Source organism: Muscardinus avellanarius, assembly GCF_963383645.1.
Source record: "Muscardinus avellanarius genome assembly, chromosome: 10".
Taxonomy (NCBI): Eukaryota; Metazoa; Chordata; class Mammalia; order Rodentia; family Gliridae; genus Muscardinus; species Muscardinus avellanarius.
This window is the reverse complement of record NC_137796.1, coordinates 90951936-90977175: the sequence shown is the minus strand read 5'-3', so window position 1 is coordinate 90977175 and position 25240 is coordinate 90951936. Positions and strand designations below refer to the sequence as shown.

Sequence of the window (25240 nt, the reverse complement as noted above, 5' to 3'; positions counted from 1 at the left end):
CACTATTTGAGGTGATCTTTATTGTTAACTAGAGTTAGGTGTGTGTCCCATCTATATGCCCCATGAGGGGGAACTGGCTTCTTTCTTGTTCCTGTGGCAACTCTTGTGCATGGTGGGGCTCCCGGCATGTGAGTTTCTCAATAACTAGGTTTCAGAGGAAGGCCCCGCAACAGGTCTGGGCAGGCGTGGGATTTGAACCCAGGCCGGGCTCATCCACAGCCGAGTGCCGTCTCCTGTCCTCACCCCCTCCCCCGGGACTGCACCTTTGCAGCCACAGCTCTTCCCAGGGGACGCGCCTCCCCGCCGGCCTCGTCCTCAGGCCTGGCTTCCGCAGACCAGCGCCCATGAATCACGCTGACATTTCCATTACCAAATGGAGACGAGCGTGTGGCCGGGACGGGCGGCCTCTGCGGGGCGGCGGCTCATCACCGTCACCGGCCCTGTTGCTTAGAGGCCTGGGCCTGCACGTCGGCCCTTCTGCCAAATACAGACCCCTGTATCTTGTTTACCCCTGTGGGGACACAAGGGGGTACCCGGGACCAGTGCAGACATGGCTGTGTACAGGTCTGTGCAGCGTCAGCACGCGCGTGCATCCTGGGCGGCGTGTGCATGGTGCACACACTGTTAACACACTGCGCGAGGTAAGCCACGTGGGTCTCTGCAGGTTGGCCCTGGCCACAGGTGGCCCGATGGTCATGAGCACCTGTGCCCAGGCCACAGCGAGGCCGGCGTGCGCTCCGGAGCCCAGGCGGCGCACAGAGCGGCGCTGGAGCTGGGGGCCTGGGGATGTCCAGACTGGGAGGCGCACCCCACGCTAGCAGCTGTTTCCCCGGGCAGTCAGATGTGTCCACTCAGCGAACGGTCAGCTGGCTGGGGAGGCGGTTGGCAGGGCAGAGGAAGGGGCTCTGCCTCGCTCCAGGCCTCTGCGTGCCCCGCTACTCTTGCCTTCAGCCTGGGCGGCACCTCCCTCCTTCCAGGGTCCAGCAAAGAGGGGCATCTGTTCCCTGGTTGAAGACCACCCTGGAAATAGCTCCTGGTGGCCCGTGGATGGCCCCACCGCCTGCCTGGAGGTTTCTCCGCATTGAGCTGGCAGCCCTCTTGCTACGCCAGAAGACAGCAGTTTCCAGCCCCTTCCCGGGAGGGCCAGAGGAGGCCGGGACGCTCCCGAGGCCCTCCTCCTCCTCCCACTCTCCCTTCTCTGTGCCGATGGCCCCTTCCCAGTCGCCCATAGACCATCACACATGCCACTTGCAGATTATTTATTTAATATTTTTCTTTCGGCCAGCTCTTTTTTTCCTTTTACTGAAATGCCTGTTTTGGTTTTATCCTAAGCAATAACGGCTGTGAGTTCATAGCACGGCTGTGCCTGTGATACATTTTTTTTCTAATACACATTTACATAAACACAACTATTAAAATAGATTAAAATTTTGCCCGTGTGTCAACTGAAATCAGCTCCTGGACCTCCTGTGGCCCCTTGCCTACTCTACAGGACCCCGCGTGATGCTTGGTGGCCCCGGTGGGGTTCCCCGCCATGTGTCTGCCCAGCGGCCCCGCCCTGGCGGTTCCTTCTTGCAAGAGGCCTAAACCTGAACTCCTTGTCCTGACGTTCAAGGCCTTGGCGACTGGGCCCAGGCTCATCTCCAGCTCCACACGGTGGGTCCTCAGTGTCTACTGAATGAATGAAACATGAATTGCAATCACCTGATGATTGAATGAATGACCACGAGCCTCCACCTGGCTGTCCCCGGGAGCCTGAGACCCAAGTCACCTGCAGCTGGAATCTCCCTCTTCCCCAGCCTCCCACCCCGTAGTCATGGAGACGTCCCCCTCCTCCCATGCGGGTCCCTTCCAGGCCCTGTTGATCACCCCTCCCGCTGGCTCCAAGTCTGCGCACCTGGCCCCCAGGGCCCCTCCTAATCTGGGCCCCTTTCGTCTCTCTCGCTGTGCAGATGAAGATGGTGGCCCTGCCTCCTCCTCCTACCCCAAGGCCATCGCCCTGGTCTTCCTAGAACAGATATGGGTTGTGTGCCTTTGGGCTGGAAGCATCCTGCTGCCCCCAGGAGTCCAAGCTCCCTAAGGAGGTGGAGTCGCCCCCATCCTGCCCCTCGCCCTGCCTCCCCTCCAGGCTGCCTACACTATTTGGAAGCCCTCCAACGTGCTCTTTCCCCACTGAACCTGCCTGCCTGGCACCTTGCCAACCTGCACGTCTCAGCTCGGATGTCTTTCTCAAAGGCACGTTTCTGACCTCACTCCCTGGGTCCATCCCCCACAGGTGGCTGTGGCTGCCGCCCCCACATGCCCTCCTGCCATCCTGATAAACCCCAGCGAGGCCTGTACTGCATGCCAGGCTCTGTTCTAAACGCTTCCCGTGCATCGGCCCACTTAACCCTCACCTGGCTCCAAGAGGCAGGCTGAACGACGATCTCCACTTAATGGATGGGGAAACTGAGGCCCGAGGGGTGAGTGACTTGCTCAAGGTCCCAGAGGAGGAGGTGGAATCGGAACCCCGAGAACCAAACCAGAATTGTCTGATCGGCACCTGCCTCGCCCACCGTGGCTCTGTGACAGCCTTTCTGGATGCTCCCGTAGCCCACTGCCAGTGCCCACCACATGGCCGGTCCAGAGAGCGGCGGTGACGTCAGGAGATGGGGGTGGCTGGTAACGAGGAGGAGCAGTGAGAAGGGAAGGGTGACATGGCGTCTGACGGAAGGAAGGATGATGTGTGATGGACGGACTGACGGATGGATGGACAATGGAAAGGCGGAGGGAGATGATGGATTGTGAATGTGGGTGGATGGATGATGGACAGGGAGACGGATGCAGGCAGGTAGATGGATGTGTGGATAATGGGTGGTGGAGGACGGAAGCGTCGTGATGGAGTCAGGAGAAGCGCGTGTCCCACTGGGTAGAGAGCTCTAGGAACGCTCTAGGGACGGGAGGAGGCTCCCAGGAGACCAAGCCTGGAGCAGGAGCCCCTGCTCTGCCGGCTCTGTGAGCTTGAGACCCTTACTTCATCTCTGGGACCCTAAACTCACTCTTACAAACTCTCTCATCCCCAGACATCCAGGCCCGGGATTTCACATACAGGCAGCCTAGACACAGGTGCAGGGGCCCCATGGAGGTCGGGGGTGCGCTGTTGCCAAGCTCTCGGGACAGAGCAGATGTGGCTTCACCTTCCCAGCTCTGGGTCCATCTCGCGCACCCTCTGGACTCCCAGGCAGGCCCAGCCTGGGCTCCTGGCTCCTGCTCCTGGCACAAGCCTGGCGCCAACCTCAGTATGCCCAGGACGCTCATTTTCAGGCTCCTTGGAGCGATGGGGGCGGGGGCAGAGCGTAAGGACAGGACGGCCACAGCCAGAGAGCGGCTGGCCTTCACACCGCAAGAGGACAGGTTCACCAAGCATTTATTGAGCCCCACTGGGTCCCTGCCGGGTGACTCCTATGGTGCCAGCCGCCCTCCCTGTCCCACAGGGCCCTGCCCCCAGCACCTCCCTCTGCCCCCTGGCTGGCTTGCGGGTGTCAGGCATTCAGCAGCCACTGTCCCATGTCTTTCTGGAGTCCTAGCCACACCCAGCAGAGCTCTGATGTGGTGGTCACAGGGGTCCAGGGCGTTGTCCTAGTCCTGGGTGCAGCCCCACACAGTCCCCCAGGTCTGCCTCGGCCCAGAGACCCAACCGGCGGTAGCAGGACAGGCCTGGCGTCTCCCTCACGAGCTGGTTGAGTCCTCGGCGCACAGGCCAGATTCTCAGGGCACCTGACTAGTGTCTCGTGGGAGGGGTGGTGCCGGCAACCACAGGTGCTCTGGGCCCGGCTGACGGGGTCTCTTCACACCCAGTGCCCCAGCACCCAGCACTGGCGGTTCAGCTCCGGCGCCTCCTGAGCTGAGCTTCGGGGCCAGGAATCTGCCATGTGTGGCTGGTGTCCTGCAAGAGATAAGGCGGTCAGTGCTGAAGCTCACCTTCCTCTACCCAGGCCATCACTCAGGTGCCCACCTACTCCCAGCTTCTATCAAACCCGACCACCACACATGGCCAGCTCTATACCCATGGCCTGCCTTCCCCGGTCACACAGCTGCCACAGCACGTCGCCAATCACTGGCTCACCCAACAACGTACCCGGGACTCCACTCACGCTCTCCCCGGTGGCCCCAAATCCACTGGTCAACCCACTATGGCATCCATTCATCCATCCTCCTTCCACCCAGGAATGCACAATACCCCCCCACCTTTCTATATATACACCCACTGTTAATCCAAACATCCCCCAATCCACCCACCCAGCCACACTCCAAGCCCTGGCACACCAGCACACCCCAACAGTCCGCCACACATCCACCCTCGTGCCTCACGGGCTCCTGTCCACACCTATCACCCGTGCCAGGCCGTCCACCACCCCCACCACCCACCACCTTTCCCCAACTACCCCCAGCTAAGCCACCCAATCCCCACCTACCCGTCCATCTGCCCACCCTCAGCCCAGCCATCCTGTCCACCCTGGCTCTCAGGATTCCCTGAGCTCCCTGAGGGCCTAGACATGTCCAAGGAGCCACAGGAGGGTCAGAAGAATGAGAGGGGGCACCTCCCTGGCCCTCCAGGCCTTACTGGCCCCCAGGGACAGGTGTGTGTCCAGGCTGACTCTGAGTAGCAAGCCAGGTGCCCAGGCAGAGACTCTGCTGCTGGGCCGGACTTCCGCTAAGGCCCCGGCGAGGGAGGCACTGGGGAGGCCGCTCCTTGTTCAGTGGGCTCAGTTCCCTGCAGAGTGTTTAACAGGCCAGCCAACAAGCCTGGCCTGACGGCCTCCCTCGCCCTCGTCACAGACCACCTTCCTGAGAGACACACCTGCCGACCTCACCCCAGAGAGCCTGCGCCCCCAGAGCAACAGCAGATCCCATGGCGGATGCCCCATGGGGTGGACTGGCGTGGCGGGTAGGAGGGGGAAGAAGGCAGCCAGCAGGGACTGAGCATTAACGCACATGCGTCCCACCAAGTTCAAAAGTCTAACAGGCAGGTTCTGCCCATTTTGCAGAGCAGGGAGCTGAGGTCCGGCAAGGGTGAATAGCTGCCTTCAGAACCACAGCTGCGCTGGAGGAGGCCGGAATTCATGTCTTCCCAGTTCCAGGCTTCAAGCTTTAAAGGAAGTGTGTTCCAACTCATGGTTCTCCTACTCCGAGCCCTAATGGGTGCACAGACCTACCCGCCATATTTTAACATCAGACAGGCTTTCAAAGAAAACCCACTGAGGTGGAAATTCCTAGTGAAGCCAAGCTCGTGCTCGCATACTGCTAGGGACAGAGGGCTCATTGCTCATCCTCCATCACAAAACAGCTTGACCGCTAGGAGATTCTGCCTAGAAAAAAAAAAAAAAAAAGGCTGGCCGGGCGTGGTGGCGCATGCTTGTAATCCCTGCGCTTGGGAGGTGGAGACAGGAGGAGCGAGCTGATTCGGAGCCAGCCTCACTGGCTCAAGAGACCCTGTTTCCAAATAAAAAACTATAAAATAGGTCTGGGAGTGTAGCCCGAGGTAGAAGGGCTTCCAGGAATCCCAGTACCACCAAAAAAAAAAAAAAAAAAAAAAAAGGCTGAAGATGGACATGGTAGTGCATACCTGTAATTCCAGTACTTGGGAGCTGAGACAGGAGTATTGTAGGTTGGAGGCCATCCTCAGCAACTTGGCAACACCCTGTTTCAAAATAAAAATAAAATAGGGTTGGGGATATAGCTTGGAAGTAGAGTGCCCTCTGGGTTCAACCTTTAGTAAAAAGAGAGAAAAAAGAAAGAAAAAAAAAATGCTGGATGTTCCCATCCAGCAAAACAGAAAGGTGGTTTTGTCCACAGCAGAGTGTGTGTGTGTGTGTGTGTGTGTGTGTAACTATTTTTTACTTTTTGTTTTCTCTTTTAATATTCTTTAATGTTTTGCAAATTTGACTATATTTTTAAAGGGAAACATTTTGCAAACATTCCGGAATCATTTGGCCTTGAAAAAAAAACACATTTATTTTGGCCTCAGTCACCGAAACAGTTGCAGTCTTTGGAAGAGCTTGCTGCCAAGATAAAGGTGTTTGGGATGTTGTTTTAAAATCAAGAAGCAAATATTTGGTGCACAGAAAGGTTTGATTGTTTTTCTAAATGAGCATTTAGAAGTGATTGCAGCTGCTCTTACAGTCGCCAACAGGCAGACCGTGGAGAGTTTACTGTAATATGTGCATGTGTGCATGCGTGCGTGTGTGCGTGCATGCGTGTGTGTGTATTACTGGGGATTGAACCCGGGGCTTTCTATCTCTGAGCTATACCCCCAGCCCACTTTTATCTTTTATTTTGAAACAGGGTCCCAGTAAGTTGCTGAAGGCCTCGCTAAGTTGTTGAGGCTAGTCTAGAGCTTATGATCCTCCTTACTCGGCCCCCCAAGTACTGGGATTACAGGTGTGCACCACCATGCCCAGATGATCTTTATTATTATTTATTATTATTATTATTATTATTATTATTATTATTATTATTATTATTATGGGAAAAAAGCCAAACCCCTATCTTTTGAGTTAGAATCAGGCTCTCTGTCCCCTGGGTCCGGAGCCAGTTGCTGAGGACGGGGTCCCCCCCTCAGGGCCTGGTCACAACAGTGTGTCGTCTCCCCACCTCCCTTCTCCCCAGTCTTGTCTCTTTACATTGGGCCCAGTCACCCAGCAGAGAACAGGCCTTGTGCTGTGGCTCGAGAGACCCCAACTCACAGCATCTTTGCAGCCCAAGCAAATCACAGAACCAGGTGGAGAGGGCCAGGCTCTCCCTCCACTCAGGATGCAGGCGCGGATCTTCAGAAGAGTTCAGAGACACTTGCAAAAGTTAGAGACCCTGAACATCTGGACTTCAAATGAAAACGCCCCAGACTTTCAGTGATGGGGACTTTCAGTGATGGGACTCAAGGTTTTGAAGTCTTCTCAGCCATCCGTGGGCCAGGCGGCATCTCTTGGGTGGGACTCGGCCCACGGGAAGCCATCCCGCAGCCTCTGGCGCTGTCCCCCGACTCTGTTCTGCGGCTCTGCCTCTGCTGGTCCCTGGCTGGGAACGCTCTTGCCTGCTCTTGTCTGAGGTCGAATCCTCTCGTCTTCTCTCAAATGCTATGCACTCTAGGGAGCCACGGGGCCGCAGGCACAGGCCTCGCCCCTCCTCTGCCCCTCGGTGTCCTGCCCAGTGTGGGCCTCCCCACCCCACCCGGGGGAGGGACATCTGTGTGGGCAGGGCCAGGTCGGCTTCTTCTTGGAGTCCTCTGGCCCCTGGCCCGGCCCAGAGCAGGTCCTGAGCTGACATGCTTTGACAGAGAAGCTCTGGGAGAGGGTTGGGGCGACCCCAGAGCTGCACCCACACGTCTCCCTCTAATATTCTGCACCTGATCCGGCGGCTCTCTGTTCAGCCCCTCCTCCTGTGGGTGCGGGCTCAGGGGGACAAACTGGACTTGAGTCTAACAGTCAAAAGTTTGAATCCAGGCTCCATCACTTAGAAGCGATATGGATTTTTAAAGCTGTTTGGCTTTTGATAAGCAACTTTACCCCTCTGAGCCGGCAAATGGATGTGATATACAGAGACCAAGGAGGGCCCCAGGCGCCCAGCATAGAAGCCCCTCATTACCCAACCTCAGAGAGTGGACAGCTGTGGGGAAAAAAACAAAACCAATGCCAGGCCTGGAATGGGGCAAGGTGCAACAGCCTGTGTTTACAGATGGGGAAGGCGAGGCTCACCGGTGGAAAGGGACTTGCCCACGGTCTCGCTCAGAGGGCGGGTACTGGTGTTATGTTCAAGTTCCCCCTGGATCCCCAACCCCACTCCAGGCTAAGCAGAGTACTTGGCTTCCAGGATATGCTCAAAAGATGTGACTCCTTTTTCCTTTTTATCCAGATATCAAGACAGGGATATATTTAACATCTGCATTCTTCCAGCCCTGACACCTGCTCTTCAGGGGGAAACCACTGTCTTGAGCCCTACCTAGCCAGGGCATCAGGATCCCAGGGCTAAGCTCCAGGCTCTGCTGAATTGAACTAAATCACATCTACTATTTCAAAATGGACTCACTGAGTTTGAGGGGCAGATGGGGAAATCAAGGCACCTGCCCAAGGGTCCTTGGCAGCTGGGAGCGTGCAGACGGGCAGGCCTCGGGGGTAGGCAGAGGGTGGTGTTGGTGTTGTGACTCCACAGCCCTGCTGGGCTCCTAGGAGCCGGTCCCTTTACAAGAAAACTGCCATCGGCCGCCACTGTCTAAGGGGCTGACAGTCTCTGTGTAGGATTGGCAGGCTGTCCAGCAGACCAGCTGCCTAGCCTTGAACTCCGCCCTATGGGAGGGGAGGGACGTGGGGAGTGGTGGAGGACAGAGGCAGGGTGCACGGCTGCGTGGCTTTGGAGCCCACCAGTGAGGAACATCATGCCCACAAGGCCCCCTCTGTCAGTCTCCACCACAAGGGGCTGCGGAGGCGCCACCACATGTGGAAATGTCTGCTTCTTTGCTTCCGCTCCGTCTCCTCTTTGGGCTGATGTCACATGGGGACTAAGCCAGCTCTGCTTTTGCTCAGAGCTGCGTGCCCAGCGCCAGCCCCGCCCCAAACACGGGGTTGGCTGTGTACGACTGTCTGTCTGAAGGACAAGCACCAGGTCTCCTTAGGAGGGAGGGCAGGCTTGCATGGGACCCGTGGGGTGGGAAGGCTGGGTCTTCTGGTCTACCTTGGGGCAGGTGGTCTTAGATTGAGGGGGGGCCATCCTATTCATTAAAATCCACCTTTTGGAAACCCTGTTTTGTTTTGTTTTGGTGCTGGGGATTGAACCCAGAGATATTCTACCTCCGAGCCACACCCCCAGCTCTATTTTATTTTTTATTTTGTAACGGGGTCTCACTAAGTTGCTAAGACTGACTTTGAACCTGTGACCCTTCTGTCTGAGCCTCTGTAGTACTGGGATTACAGGCATGTACCACCACGCCCGGCTGGGCGCCCTGTTTGTTTGTTGTACTGGAGATTGAACCTAGAAGCATCCTACGTCTGAGCTATACTCCCAGCCCTATTTTTTATTCTTTATTTTGAAACAAGGTCTCACTAAGTTGCGGAGGGCCTCACTAAGTACCTGAGGCTAGCCGTGAACCATGATCCTCCGGTCTCAGCCTCCCAAGTACTGGGATCGCAAGCGTGTGCCACCATGCCCGGCTGGCACTCTGTTGTTAAGCTATAACATTGCCTTCCTCTTTCTCAAATTTGGGATCAGGCCGAGCTTACCTAACCTGCCATCTCTCCCAGAGCCACGGATCCCCAGTGCTTCCCGTGTGAGGTTCTGGTCTGTAGATGCGAGCGACACCCAGCCCAGCCCACTGGGTGCTCACCGTGCAGTGGGGGAGACAGACACACGCGCCGAAAGACGGCAAGAGAAAACCACCTCTACCCGACGGCCAGGACCAGTCAGGGTGCGGCATGAACATCGGCTCCCTGAGTCTTGGAGAACGCAAGGCTGCTTCCACCCCCATTTTACAGCTGAGGAACTGAGGCCCACAGCAGCTGAGCCAACTTCCCAAGGTCTCACGACTGGACTTTGAATCCGGCAGCCTCATTCAAAAGGTCAGCCCTCACAAAAGAAGTACAAATGACCAATAAATAGATGAAGAAATGTCCAACAGCGGCAGCAGCCAGGGAGCGGGAGATCAAAATGACCCTGAGAGTCTATCTAACCCCATTAGAATGGTAGTCATTAAGAAGGGAACAACAAGAAATGCTGGCCAGTCTGTGGAGAAACGGGGACTTTTCTGCACCGTTGGTGGGATTGCAAGTTGGTGCAGCTGCTGTGGAGGCCTGTGTAGAGATTCCTCAGGAAACTGGGAATGGATCCACCATACAATCCAGCTATGCTCTTCCTGGGCATCTTCCCAAAGGGACTGAAGTCAGAACATTATAGGGACACGTGCATAGCCATGTGCATTGCAGCACAATTCACAACAGCCCAATCATGGAGCCAAGCCTCGGTGTCCATCAACAGATGCATGGGCCATGGAGCGGTGGTAGACACACAGTGGAATTCTACTCAGCCATAAAGAAGCATAAAATTCTGTCAGTTGCAGGAAAATGGATGGATCTAGAGAATATCATACTAAGTGAGATTAACCAATCACAGTAAGTGAAAGGTCATATGCTTCCCTCTTACGTGGGAGGTAGGGAGACGTGGCCTACCAGAGGGCCTCCAGATAAAGGAGGAGAGATTTCAGTGAAGTGACAGCGGGGGCTTGAGGGAGGAAGAGACTTTATAAGGGAAATACTTCCAAGGATGCTGTGTACGGATATGAAATCCCCAAAGCTAATCTCAGTGTCCTGTGTGGGGAAGAGGAGGGTGTCGGGAGTCAGGAGTCGGGGGCGGGAGGAGCTCACCAAGGGCTGCGCGCACACATCTCCCTATCACTACGAACTTCATTATGACGTGAGATTGCAATGAACCAGTAAAAACATATTAAACACCAAGAAGTTGGTGCCGGGCGTGGTGGCGCACGCTTGGAATCCGAGACAGGAGGATCGCGGTTCACGGCCAGCCTCAGCTACTTAGTGAGGCCCTTTGCAACTCAGTGAGACCCTGTTTCAAAATAAAGAATAAAAAAACAGGGCTGGAGGAGTGTAGCTTGGAGGTAGAACGCCCCCGGGTTCCACGCCCAGTGCCCCCAAACAAAAATGGCTGGTGGCCAATCCCAGACTTTTGAGTTAGGTTTGAAAGCAAGAGTCCCTGCAGCTCCCACTTGGGCGGTTTAGTGCTCTGCCTGGTGGAGGGAGGGGGCAGGTCATTTCAAGCAGAAGGAACAGGGTGTGAAATAGATTCTTGGCAGGCCTGTGAGGTTTTCAGGAGGTGTGAAAAGCCCGGCAGCGTTGTGGTTGGGGAAGGTAAGTAAGAGCCCGGCTGCAAAACAGGCACCTTGGGCTGCAGGGGGAGGGTTTCAGGTCCATAACGTCTGGGTGCGAGGTGGAGGTATAGGGGTCTAACAGGCATCGGGGTCACCCCACCCTCAGAGGTTTCTGCCTTATCATCAGACCTATCTGCTACAGATTCCCGAGCAATCCCAAACTGAGGCATGAGGCTTTTTAAGTGTTTTAACAACTTTCCTGTCTCTTAGCAACAGGCATGATTGGGTACCATTGCCTTAGACTCCCCCAAAAAACAGGCATAAAGAAAACAGCTAGATGCAATGTGTGCTCACCTATAATCTCAGCTACTCCTACTCGGCAGGCTGAGACAGGAGGATCACAAGTTCAAGGCCAGCCTGGGCAACTTAGTGAAAGCCTGTCTCAAAATAAAAGACAAAAGAGGCTGGGGGTGTAAACACTCAGTGGTAAAGCACCTCGGGGTGCAACCCTCAGCACTGCAGAGGAAAAAACAATTAAGACAGGAAACAATGGTGCTGGGAGGCTTGGGGTGAGATGGGCAGGCCGGGGCTGCAGGATGAGTGCTTGTTTCTGGGAACCAAGTACTCACCTGTGGAATCAAAATACTACTCACAGCCCCAGCTGCGTGGGGACAGAGGGAGCGTGGGGACAGACAGAGTCACCCTCCCAAGTGACTGAAACAAACGCAGACGGGATTGGCTGCGGCAGCAGGCCTCTGCGGAATGTTCCACCCGGGAGGCTGCTGGAGCTTGGAGAGGCTGGAAAGACACGAACGAACTTATGTTGGAGGAGGACATATTCGAGGGGAACTGGCCAGAGAAGCAGCAGTTCCCATCTCAAAGTTGCTGAGAAGGCCAGGCAAGTGATTGATGGCAGATGCTTCAGAGGACAGGCCGGCCCAAGGGCTGAGCTCTGTTCCGAATCTGGTCTGAGGACCAGCAGCAGCAGCATTGCTGGGAACTCGTTAGGAAGGCCGACCCCCAGGTCTGGCCCAGACCTACAGAACCAGGAACTCTGAGGGTGGGCGGCACCCCCGCCCTGGGACCCTGGTGCTAATGTGGGCTTGGGTCTCTTGACCCCCAGAGCCGGGGTCTCTGATGTCTCCAAGCTGCAAGCCCGTCTGTGCTCTCAGCAAAATGCTATTGATATTTATTTCAGAAATATTGTCTCCTTCCATGTTAATAAAGGAAGCGGCTTGAGCACGGCTCCATTGGATTTGATTTTGATCTAATAAAAATGCCAAGTTGCTCTGGGATTGGCGAAAAAAAAAAAAAAGTCATCCTTGAAATTCCCTCTGCTATTCTGAGGGCAGCAGTGGCTGAGGCCTGTCTAGACGGAGTTCCCACAAGCCACCTCGGTGCCTGGCAAGTGACAGCCTCTTGCCGAGCCCGGCCTTACAGGCACACCTGGAAGAATCAGAGGTTTGTCTCGGGCATTGAACTTGACAGCTGCAATCAGCTGCAAAGCCCAGTCGCCCCCGAAAGGAAGATGCAGACACCTGGACCATATGGCAGTGTCGCCGCCGCGTCAGACGTCACCTCTGATGTGCTCCTGAGCGAGCTGGTGGCACTGCAAAGCCCCAAAGGCAGGTTTCAAAAGCAAATTCTTTCCTCAGGAAAAAAAAAAAAATGTGGCAGAATCCCTATCACAAGAACCCAAGGAAAAATATAGCAACTTTGGGGGCAGTTAAGATAGTCAAAAGTTTATGTCACGGTTTATGTAAAAGTGTCTGCTTGGATGGGAGGTGCTGGAAGACATTTTGAGGTCCCGAATCAACAACTAAGCACCTACTGTGTGTCCCACATGGTCTTAAGCTCCTGGAATTCAGCCATGAATAAAGTAGACCAGATGTCTGTTCTCTTGGAGCTTAGTGGGGAGAGGCGATGAAACATAAACCAAGTGTGTAAATACAAAAGATAATCTCAGAGAGCAGCAAATGTTTTAGTTTAGTTTTGTTTTGTTTTTATGGTACTGGGGATCAAACCCAGGGCACTCTACTTCTGAGCCACACACCAGACCGTGTGTGTGTGTGTGTGTGTGTGTGTGTGTGTGTGTGTGTGTTCCTGGGGATGGAACCCAAGGGCCTTCTCCCTTCCAGCTATACCCCCAGACCTATTTTATATTTTATTTGGAAACAGGGTCTCACTAAGTTGCTGAGAGCCTCACTAAACTGCTGAGGCTGGCTTCGAACCTGTGATCCTCCTGTCTCAGTCTCCCAAGTACTGGGATTATTAGAGTGTCTCACCACACCCGGCCAGACCTTTAATACTTTATTTATTTATTAATTATTTATTTTGGTGGTACTGGGGATGGAACCCTTCTACCTCCGGGTTACACTCCCAGACCTATTTCATATTTTATTTGGAAACAGGGTCTCCTAAGCCAGCGCGTGCGGCTGGCTTCGAACCTGCGCGATCCTCCTGTCTCCGCCTCCCAAGCGCGGGGATTACGAGTGTGCGCCACCACGCCCGGCTTAATATTTTATTTTGAAATAGGGTCTCGCTAAGTTTCTGAGAGTCTCTCTAAGATGCTGTGGCTGGCCTCAAACCTGCAATCCTCCGGTCGCAGCCTCCCCGGCACTGGGATTACAGGCACATAGAGAATGGGGGCAACTGAGAAATTGTGAAGGAGATCAAGGAAAGCTCTCAGCTGAGATGGAAAGAGGAGACAGTCAGCCATGCAAAGATTTAGAGGGAGGGCACCTGGGTAGAGCCCCGCGGGAGGGAGGGAGTTTGCACGCTGAGCCTGAGAAGGGGAGGAAGTGAGGTCGGGGCTCAGGGGACAGGAGGGCTTCCTGTCCTGCCCAGGGTGAGCAAAGGATCTAAACGTCGAGCCAATTTATTGCCCAGGACACCAGAGACCTCAGCAACGTCGACTGGACTTTCGATGCTTTAGTTTCTCCAACTGCATAAGGAGAATAATCCCTCCTTCTTGGGGCTGGAGCAGCCATCAGATGAGGTGGCGGTGAGGCGCCGGGCACCCCCCCACCCCCGCACGGTGTGTGATGCTGTGGGCTCCGACAGCCCTCCTCCCCCGCCCTCCTGCCAGCCAGTCAGTCCCTCGCAAGATCTGAGCAGCTGCTCCACGCAGAAATATTGCAAAACTCACCCAGGCGTTTCCAAAATATTTTCTCGGCAGAAAACCCACTGGCAGCTCAGAGTCCAGAGCCTGGAGATGGTGCCCTTCCCCTGGTGGGTCTGACAGCTACTTCTCCAGGCCGTGAGCTCCGTGAGGGCCCAGAGCCTTTCTGGCTGTGCTCCTGCCCCTGGTGCCCTGCCTGGGGGGGACCTGCAAGCGCAGCCACTGACTGAGCAGCGCAGCTCACCCTGGGGGTGGGGTGCTGGAGCCGCACACAGGGCTCCACCCAGCTCTTGCTGGGTGTGGGCTATTGAGGACCAGTCTCTACCTGCAGGGACCTCCTTTCCCTCTCTATGAAATGGGCCTGTGTTTAGGATTAAGGAAGTAAGCGTGAAGTCCTCAGAACACATGGACGACGGCGAGACATTATGATCAGGCCGGCTGGGACTGAGTTCTTCCTGCAGGCTGGTTACAGCTGTGGCTCCTACCGAAGTGGACTGCCCCGGTCAGCGCCCGTCCTGCCCCCAGCCCCAGCGGAGGAGGCGCCCGCCCTGCGTGCTGACCCCACCGTGGCTCTGGCCACACCATGCAGTAATGGCTTGGCTCTGTCTCCCCTCTGTGCCTGGGGATGGCACAGGCCAGAAATCTGCCTTGTTTATCTCCATTTTCCCAGGTCCCAGAGAAGCCTCTCTAAATGGAGAAGCAGATGACCTTCGGAGGTCACAGAAGCAGCGGATTGCTTCTGTTTTGACAGGGGCAGCTCCGTGGGCTCCCAGGGAGGACCTGCTCACCCTGCTGCCTGACAAAGGCTCCCCGCCGTGGGGCTGTGGGATCCGAGACTATTCTTCCCTGAGAAGCCAGAACTTAGAAAATATTCCCGGGCAGCAGCCCTCCCCACCCCCACGGGCTTCCCACTTCCCAGGTCCTCTGAGCCCCCCTGGGGTGTCAGGACCTGGCCCACCTCCTTCTCCCCAGGTGGGCTCAGCCATCATCAGCTTCAACTGTGCTGACCCCAACCCACATGCAGACCCCTAAGCTCCCTCCCTCCATCGGGATGCCCCACAGCTCCTCAAACTCCTTGCAACTCTAGCTAGACCCCTCCATCAGGCAGACACTGTGCCCCTGCTCCGATCACACCAGGGCAGAAGTCCTGCCCTCCCTAGGCTCCTCCCTCCCGCCCCAGGCTCTGATGGTGGCTCGACACCCCCCCCCATGGCGGTGCATGCTGCCCCTCCCCCGCAGCCCAGCCCTCCGTCCTCCTGACCTAGAAACACCAGAGGTCACACTGGCCCACTCCACAGCCCCCCAGCCCCGGCGTAGCCCAGAAGAGTTCCTAGCAGCTGGGGGGGCTGGGGGTCACCCCAGGGCCTGAGATGGGGTCCACAGCCTCCCTGGCTGCCTGCCTTTCCCTTTCTGGGGTCCCTTCCTGCTCCTTCGGGTGCTGCCTGTGATCCCCAAGGAAAGCTCTCACTGCCGCAGCCTGGTCTGGGGTTGAGGGTCAGCTTCCAGGGGAGCCCAGATGAAGACCCTGACAACTCCACCAGCTGAGAGTTCTCCAACCCGCCTACTTCCCTCCCCACTGCCACTTCAGGCACCACCAGGTCCCCAGGAATGGCGGCCTCAGCAACCTCCCCCAGTTCCTCAGATGCCCCCAAGACAAGCCGCAGTTCCCCCTCACCACCCCCTCCGCCCAGGCAAGGGAGTGGAGTTTCTGGGATGAACCAGGGCTCTCAGTCTGTGTCCCTGACACCCTGCCCTGAGAGACACTCCCCTCTGCCCTCCTGGGCAAAGCTGCCCCGCCACAGGCCTGGCCCATGGCCCCTTCTCCCAGGAAGTCCCCGCCCCAGCAGACACCTGGCATGAGCCTGTGGTGGGGGCCAGCGCCCACATCAGGTAGCTGTCTTTGGTCACCTCCCTGGGCTGATGCCTTCCGTGCAGCCCTTTCCCTCTCAGCGCAGACCAGACCTCTCTTCTCGGCCCGCCTGGGCTCCATCTCCTCCCCAGCAGAGCCGCTTCCCAGTCACCAGGATCACAGGATGGGAGTCAGACAGCCCTGAGGTCAGATCTCTGCCCCCCCCCCCACCCCCAGCTTGGATTTCCCCCAGAAGCAAACTCTGGGAAAGGAATTTGGGTGCCGACAGTGGCAGGATGGACAGAGGAACTGTAGTCCAGGGAAGGGAGGGGACAGGAGGGCCATGAAGCCCAGTGGTCACCGAGTGTGCGTCCTGCAGGGAGACTGCCAATCGCACGCCTGGAGGGTCCCAGCCAAGGTCAAGGCGGCTGGGGTATCAAGACACCAACTACCCTGTACTGCCAGCCTTCAGCAGGTGAAGGTGGGGGAGCCTCTGAAACAGAGACCCAGACCCAGACGGAAGTCACTGGAACATCTCAAAAGATGTGAGAGATGTGGGAGAGCAAAGCCGTGTGACCTTGAGCCAGATACTCCACCCTTCCAGGCCTTCTTTTCCTCATGGGCTAAATGTGGATGGGATCCCTGTGGGGCTGGGGCTTTGCAGGGACCGGAGGACAGGCCCGGGAAGCCCTCTGCACAGGGCAGGGTAGAGGCCTGTGGCTCCCGGCTGTGACCATGTCAACGTCAACTCTGGCCTGGCCGTGACTACTGCCCTTTTTAATTTTCCAGCAACACTTTTACCTCCCTTCTCTTTCTGTGCTGACATTTGTTTTCCTAATGGATGCCCTAGATTCCTTCTTTATGGTGTCCCCCACGGTGAGCCATATGAAGTCGGTGAATTCTAAGCCTCCAAGAGCATCTCATCTACCGCCCCCTCCCTGACACGGCGGATGTTACCCAGGGCTGTTCTTCCTGAGCCAGGCCTGGCCTGCGGCCATGACTTCCCTGCCCGCCCGCCTGCCTTAAAGGTCCCGCAGTCTCCCTCGTCTTTCAGCGGTCCAGCTCCACTGTGAGGGCTTCGGCGGTGGCACACACTTGCTATACTGAGACACCAGCCTCAGTTTCCCCACTGTGGTATGTGCACAGGGGGAGGCTGGCCTGGCTCGTCTCCAGGGGTTACCTGCCCCCTGACAGCCCACGGACAAGGCACTTACGGGTGGGGTATCTCTCATGGCGGCAGTCCAGGCGGAAGTCCTCCTCCTCGCCCACGTCCCCCTTTTCCATCCTGGAAAGAAAAACAAACCTGTATCAGGAAAAGAAGGCTGAGCTGGCAGGGCCCGGGGACTGGACGAGCGCAGACTCCCCTTACGAGTGCCTTTTGCAAAGTGACTTCTGCCCATTGCCCCAGGGACCTCCACCAAAACCCTGGGAGCTGGGCATCGCCATTTCTGTTTTACTGATGAGGGAACTGAGGCATCCGGAGGAGATAAGGAGCAAACCCGGTGTCCTCACGCAAGAGCGTCCTCGGCGGCGGGCCGGCGGCCGCACAAGATGCTCATGGCCAGTAATATGCATATTACAAGAGATAGGTATGGTCTGATTGTTTTTCAGAATTACATACTGATTTGCACCAAAAAATTAGTAAGCAAAGATGTATGCCAAAAGGTAAGTGGTGGTTACCCTTACGAGAGGAGTCTTCCTTTTACTTACATCCATTTTCTGGTGTAGGGATGATGGCCTTTCATTAGCCGTGTAACTTTTTTTTTTAATGTGTGGTACTGGAGATTGAACCTAGAGACATTCTGCCTCTGATCTATACCCCCAGCCCTATTTTATTTTTTATTTTGAAACAGGGTCTCACTAAGTTGCTGAGGCTGGCCTTGAGCCTGTGATCATCCTGTCTCAGCCTCCCAAGTACTGGGATTATAGGCATGTGCCACCGCACTCACTGTGAAACATTTCTTAACTAAATTAGGACATTTCCCAAAGATAATTCTACATACAAATAAATGCCTGGTCTCTCAACTTCTTTCCTACCAATAACTGCAAGAGGTCCTTTCTTTCTATAGTTGTATATGAAAGAATAATTAATATCCAATATCCCATTGATAGACGTTTAGGACTTGTCCAATCTCCCAAATATTGGCATGCACCTATCGAGCCAGGTGGTGAGTTCCCCATCACCAGAGGTTCTCAAGACTGGAGATCACCAGTCATGGAGATAGAACTGGATTCGGTCATTGGATGGGAGGCTGGAGCAGCCAACTGAGCCCCGTCTTCATCCCAGAGCACCGCTGCCTGGCCGTATCCAGTGTTCCCGGGTCAGCGATGGCAGAGCTGCTATGTGGCCAGCTCCCCACATCCTCCCGCATGTCAGCCTTAACCCAGAACCAATTCCTGGACCCGCCTTCAGCTCCCAATTCTCCTGGTATCTTGAGGTTCACTTGCACCTCCTTGGGCTTGGCAGGCCAGAGCCTCGGGCCTGGGAAGAGGGGCTGTGGTCTGAGGAGGGAGGGAGCCAGCCCTGCCTGGCACCTCCCTTGTCCCTTTCCTCCTTGGTTATCCCAGTCTTGCTGCCCCAAAGCCCCAAGTTCAGCAGCAAAAACAGCAAATAGCACCTGCCAATGACTGAGATCTCCGTGGGCCAGGCTGCACCCTGGGCAGGGGGTGGCGGCAACCCCTGGGGAGAGCGGACCTGTTTCGCACACGTTATCATGGCTTTGCGCGCTCTGTTTTATGCTAGAAGGATGTTAAAAAGGTTGGCAGGGTGAATACCCATCTAGTCCAGGGGCTGGCAAACATTTCCTGTAAACATCCAAACAGTAAATATTTGAGGCTTTGGGAACCATATGGTCTCTGACGCAGCCACTCCACGCTGGTTCCGTCCTCCCAAGCTGCAGATAATCTGGGTGCGGTTGCTTGGAGCCTTGTCTGCGGCTCACAGGAGGTTGTTTGTCCAGTGGATCTTAACTGGCCCTGGGGGGAGGTCACCGAGTGTTGTGGAGGATCCCCCAGGGACTGTAATGAGCAGCCAGGTCGAGAATCACTGGTGGGGCCCAGCAGAGGCTTCAGGAGGATGAGGGACCCTACAGCTTCATCGTGAAGATGCGGGACCTGCTCGTTCATCGGAGGGCGAGCTGAGCTCCAGGCCCGCTCCTGCCGTCTTTCTCTGATGCCCCTTTGCCATGGAGAGAACTGATTTTCTTGCACAAACTCCATCTCCTCCCCACCCACCTGATTCACCCATGTAAACCCTAGATGTGCAGTCTTCTGGGTCCTGGAGCAGGACTCGGGCTCCGCAGTGGCTCTGGGCCGAGGCTGACACCTTCGGCGCCTCCCTCTGCGGAGGCTGAGGGCATGTGGCACCAGGTGTTAGATGAATTAGGTTCCTACTTCAGAAACCTCCCCTTTTGAGCTGCCACCTCCTGGTGCCTTTGGCCAATCAGTGAGAGGGACATTCTTCACTGACCCTGAGCCAATTACCTGGCCGCATGACCCCCTCCCATGGGATGCTAGCCAATTAGTTCAAAGGGCATTTCTCCTAGCCTATCAGCCCCCAATCTGTAACACCAAGCCTCTATATAACCCTGATCCCAGCACACGCTCCCTCTCTTCCTGAATTCTTCTTTCTCTCTCCCTGTTTCTTTCTTTCTCTCTCTCTCTCTCTCTCTCTCTCTCTCTCTCTCTCTCTCTCTCTCTTCCTTTCATACCAGCCCCTCCAATAAATCTCTTGGCTACAAGGTGGTCTCTGGTGTGGTCAAACTTTATCCTTTCACCAGGAAGCCGCGGGGCCCACGGGAGACCTTGGGCCCTGGAGTAAAGAGGGGTCCTGGGCGAGCTGGGGCCTCTGCTCCTCACCCCACTGCTCTCAGTCTGTGTTCTTATGGGCACAGCAGCGGTGGGCACAGCAGCAATAGTTGTGGTTGTTTCAAGAACCTGGCACAGACGGAGGGCTCAGAACACATTAACGACCTGTGGGTTTTAAAACTTGCTTAACAGTCTGTCTGCCCCAGCATTTCACAGCTCAGAGAGGAGGAAGATGAGGTTTATCTTGGTCCTCAGGGTCTAATGTGGTGATGGGCACAAAGTACTTCAAGGAAGGAAGCAGGATTGGGGAGGAAGGGTGGCCAGAAAGGGAAGAAGAAGCTTCTGAGGTCTGGAGCAGTCCCCATGAGGAGGCGGCCACGGCCTCCAGAGAGCTGCAAAAGAAACCCCTGCATGCTTGTAATCCCAGCATTCGGGAGGCAGAGACAGGAGGATCACAGTTGGTGGCCAGGCTCAGCTACTTAGCAAGGCCCTTTGCAATTCAGTGAGACCCTGTTTCAAAATAAAGAATTAAAAAAAAAATAGGGCTGGGGGTATAGCTCAGAGGTAGAATGCCCCTGGGTTCAATCCCAGTACTGAAAAGAGAGAGAGAGAGAGAGAGAGAGAGAGAGAGAGAGAGAGAGAGAGAGAAAGAGAGAGAGAAAGAAGGAAGGAAGGAAAAAAGGAAGGAGGAAAGAAACCATTGCACATGTCACAAGGGGATACCCGCTCTGCTCTGAACTGAAATGTCCTGTGGGGAATATGTGCTTTCTATATACACATACATTTGGACCCGGGCACCGAGGCGGGTCATGCCCCTCCTGGGGCTCACAGGGTTGTCCTCGGAGCGTCAGAAGGGCGGCTCTACCTCTTCCTGGCCATTTGATTCTGGACATGTCCCTCATCTTAAAGCTTGGCCTCCTCCTCTGATAGGTGGGTGTAAACTGTTCCCACCGCGTAGGGCTGCCGCCAGGATTACACAGACCAATACATGCCACGCGCACCCTGTTTAAAGCACTTTGAATGCCGCTCAGCGCTGATTATCACCACCATTGCCATGGCCGCTGCCGCGGTGCTGGGGGGCGGCCCCTCCTCCCTGGGCCTTTCCAGTCTGCCATTCTGCGTCCACATTCAGTCTTGCCCCATCCTTCCAGGCGTGGAAGGCCACTGCTGTAAGGCCTCAGCCACATCCCCACCAAACACAGACACATCCTCTTCCATCTCACTACTGAGATCTCGCTCTGTCATTGCTTCAGGAAAGAGATAATTTGAAGGAAGTTTGACAGTGTGAAGGATACGGCTTCGAAGTATCCCAAACCCCTGGACTCGCAGGCTGAGGCCCCAGCATGGCCTTCTGCCCCAGAGGAGACAGTCTCCCCAGATCGGGACCAGTACAGTCAGAGCGGAAGCCAAGCGTGGTGGCCAGAAAGGCGCGCCAGCTCAGGGGGCCCCCACAGGACCTGCCGGCGCATCCCACGCCCCCGCTCACACACCGACAGCCTGGTCTCCATCTTACAGATGGGGAGGCTGATCCTAAGAGACACTCACACCCCCCCTCAGCTGGCAAATGTCAGCACCGGCTCCCCAGGGGAAAAGAGGGCCCTGATCCACAGTCTCTGTAGACTTCCACGGGCTCCCGCTATGGCCGGTCAGAAGCTCCCCCTGTGCCGACCCCAAACATGGAGCCTGGAAGAGACTGGGTCTGGGAGCAGGGCCGGCCCCACCCCTGCAGCTGGCTGGTGGTGGGACTGGGATTTGAAGTCAGGTTTCTGGTTCCCTGGAGTCAAGCAGGTTTCCACAGCACCCTGTGCGCTCCCTGACAGGCAGGAGGCTCCCTATCACACCCACCCTGGGCCCATCTCTGTTGTGAGGTCCCAGGGGGAAGTGGGGACCCGTCATCACAGCGGAGATGCTGTGTGTGTGTGTGTGTGTGTGTGTGAGAGAGAGAGAGAGAGAGAGAGAGAGAGAGAGAGAGAGAGAGACTGCCACCAATAACCTATACAGTCTGGAATGTAATGGAGACCCGATATATGGGAGTGGGAGCCTGGAGGCTCTGAGTCCAGGGTGGGAGTCTGCTGCTCCCGGGAAGCCCTGCAGAGCCTGTCAGCCACATTCCAGGGCTGAACGGGCTCCATTTCCAAAGTCTCCAGCCACTGCCTTTTAAGAACTGAGACTCAGTATGCTCTGCTTCCTAAACTACCTATAAGAAAGAAAAAGAAGAAAAAAAAAAAAAAAAACTTGGGTTTTTCCCCTTAATTTTCAATTTATCTTGAATTAGGGTTTTTTTGTTTTTTGGGTTTTTTTTGCAGGTCTTGGGATGGAACCCAGGGGCATACGACCTCCAAGCTACACCCCCAGCCCAATTTTTATTCTTTATTTTGAAACAGGGTCTCACTAAGTTGCAGAGGGCCTCTCTAAGTAGCTGAGGCTGTCCACGAACTACAATCCTCTGGTCTCAGCCTCCCAAATGCTGGGATTACAAGCGTGCACCACTATGCCCATCTTGGGATTAAATGTTTAGTAAATGAAAAAAAAAAAAACCCACACATGCAAAAAGCTGGCTCGAGTGCCCCAGCAATGTCACTGGTCATGACAATTGTCACACCCCTCTCAGTTTCTGTCCTTATACCCAGAGGATCTGTGCAAATGGGTAAGGGTTCAAGGACCACATTTTGACCACATTCCCTTGCCCGCGGGTCACAGCCCCCAGCCCCCAGACCAGGGCTGCATCGCTCAGTCCTCCAGCCCTGGTGCTTCCCAGATGCTAAGGTACCACTGAGGCCGGGGGAGGCCTGAGAGGCTGCGTTTCTAGTGGGTGAGGTGAGGCTCTGGACACGTGTGGGCTCCTTCCCCCAGCCAGGCCCCCAGCCTCCCCCCGCAGCCCTGGTAACAAATGGGTGGCGTGGGAGCCAAGTTGGGGCCTGAGAACCCCACCACTGACTCCCACTCCTCCTCTGCCCTCCTGCCAGCTGCTGATGTTGAGGAGGATGCAGGGGGTTGGAGAAGCGGCCATTCCTTCCAGATGTTCTTCCTGCCATTCTTCAATGGTTCCCCGGTTGCACCTGTGCTTTCTGCCTCCCTTGCCGGCCACCTGGGCCCGTGATCTAACTGTCCACACCAGGGCCCAGCCATCTTCGTGGCGCCACCTGTAAATTCTAGGCACCCCGCTCCTCTCAAGAATAAAGAGTGATTGCAAAGGACCCCAACACGGAGCGATGGCGTGCAAGGTGCTGACGAGGAGTCATAGGCGGGCGTGAGGATGGACGAGAGGGCGGCCAGACGGAGCCGTCGTGAGCACATGGCAGATGGTACAGAGCCGGGCGACGGGCGCAAAGGACCAAGAACACACTGGCTTTTAAACAAGCGAATCACAATGCAATGAAGAATGGAATTAGAAGGAATTCTGTCAAATAAGTGACCACAGGTAGTAAATTAAGGTTCCATAACATCCCAGCAAAAGGGGCATTCCAAGAGAGGGGAAATAAATGCGTTTAAAAAAAGCATTCTCGGCTGGGCGTGGTGGCGCACGCTTGTAATCCCCGCGCTTGGGAGGCAGAGACAGGAGGATCGCGCAGGTTCGAAGCCAGCCGCGCGCGCTGGCTTAGGAGACCCTGTTTCCAAAATGAAAATGTAAAAAATAGGGAGTGTAGCCCGGAGGTAGAAGGGCTTCCAGGAACCCCAGTACCACCAAAAAAAAAAAAAAAAAAAAAGCATTCTCTTTTTTCCTCTTTTCCCATTGTGTGTGTGTGTGTGTGTGTGTGTGTGTGTGTGTGTGTGTGTGTGTGTGTGTAAAACACTCACAATGCAAACCATATGGAAAATAACAGAGAAGATAAAGTTACCCTCAGGATCTGTGCTCTGGCCCAGTCTTTATGAATGGTTTATGGTTTTCTCTCCTGTTTCAGTATTATTGGATTTTTAAAGAGAGACTCATAAGCCAGGTGTTGTGGCACACACCTGTGAGCCCAGTAGGAGGACCACAGGTTCTAGGCCAGCCTCAGCAACTTAGGATACCCTGTTTCAAAATATAAATGAAATAAAAAGGGCTGGGAGTATATCCTGGAGGTAGACTGTCCCTAGGTTCAACAGAGAGAGACAGAGAGAGAGAGAGAGAGAGAGAGAGAGAGAGAGAGAGAGAGACACCTTGAAAATGGCATGGCATAGAAATTATTTTATTTCCAATTATTAATTGGAAATAAAATAATTCTCAGCATTAGCAGAACACACTCCCAAAGCCCCCATCCCTACCTTTCTCAGCATTAGCAGAACACACTCCCAAAGCCCCCATCCCTACCTTTTTTGGGCACGTGTTACTGAGGTTTGAACATAGGGGCATTCTACCTCTAAGCTATACCCCAACCCTCTTTTTTTTTTTATATTTTGAAACACAGCCTCACTAAGTTGTAAGGGCCTTACTAAGTAGCTGAGGCTGGCCTTGAACCTGCAAACCTCCTGTCTCAGCCTCCCAAGTACTGGGATTGCAAGCATGCACCACCATGCTCTCCTTTGACAGCCTCTAAGGGCCATGACTTTGTGGAGACCTCCAGGCTTGGCTTGTCATAGAAGCCCCTCCCACAGCCCAGGAGGGAGAAAAAACTGTGTGTGCAAAACCACGCGGGAGCTTGCTGAGCCCACCCAGGTAAGCATGATGCTGCCTTGAGCTGGGATGGCACAGAGACACACACTACAGTCGCTCCCCCTACCCGCGGGGGACATGTTCCAAGAGCCCCCGCGGATGCCTGAAACTGTGGGCAGTGCTGGACCCTACAGATACACATATCTGTGCTGAGGTTCAACTTATAAACTAGGTGCCATGGTAAGAGAGGAGTACTTATAACAATATGCTGTCGTGAATGCTATTTGAAACTTAAAAATTGCTTATTTCTAGAATTTTCCACTCAGTAATTTGGACCTTGGTCAGTCACTGAAACCTGAGAAAGCAAAACCACGGGGTAGGGGACCAGTGTGGCTACAGGGAGAGGGGAATAAATGGGCTTTAAAAAAAAACATTCTTTTTCCCTTTTCCATTGTGTGTGTGTGTGTGTGTGTGTGTGTGTGTGTGTGTGTGCGCGCGCGCGCACGCGCGCCCCCCTGGGCTCTCAGTGAGCAGGACGCGGGTGATGGAGGAGGAGGGGATCACTGGGGACTTTGCAGGGTCCTGGCTTGCATGTAGAGTCTCTTAGAGAGAGGTGAGGAGCCAGGCGTGGTGGCACATGCCTGTAATCCCAATACTTGGGAGGCAGAGACTGAAGGATCACAGGTTCAAGACTAACCTCTGCAATTTAGCTAGGCTCTCAGCAACCAAGCATGACCGAGCTTCAAAGTGAAAAATAAAAAGGGCAGGGAGTGGGCTCAATCCCCAATAACAGAGAGAGAGGGAGAGAGGGAGGGAGGGGGAGAGAGAGAGAGAGAGGAAGAAGGAGGAGGAGGAGGAACAGGAAGGAAGGAAAGAAGGAAGGGAGGGAGGGAGAGATAGGGAAGAAGGGGAGGACTGGGTTTGGAGGGGGTGATGCCTTTGAGAATCCAAAGTGGAAACTCTGAGGGGCCCTGGCTGGGCGTTGGACGGCGGAGAGTGGACTCAGACAGCAGGAGCCCTGGGCAAGGCCTCTGAGGACGCCAA

General features: G+C 55.2%; 1 protein-coding gene across 4 annotated transcripts in view; it reads right to left on the bottom strand.

The window, feature by feature from the left end:
• Positions 1-3827: 3827 nt before the first annotated feature.
• GSG1L (GSG1 like) overlaps positions 3828-25240 on the bottom strand; it is a gene marked incomplete at both ends in the record, with an annotated part of 230803 nt that continues 209390 nt past the window's right edge. For all 4 annotated transcript variants that reach the window (XM_080703253.1, XM_080703256.1, XM_080703255.1 and 1 more), the window contains 2 exons: positions 3828-3925; positions 17031-17101. In XM_080703253.1, the coding sequence (XP_080559379.1) occupies positions 3828-3925; positions 17031-17101 (169 nt within the window). The remainder of the gene's footprint in view (positions 3926-17030; positions 17102-25240) is intronic.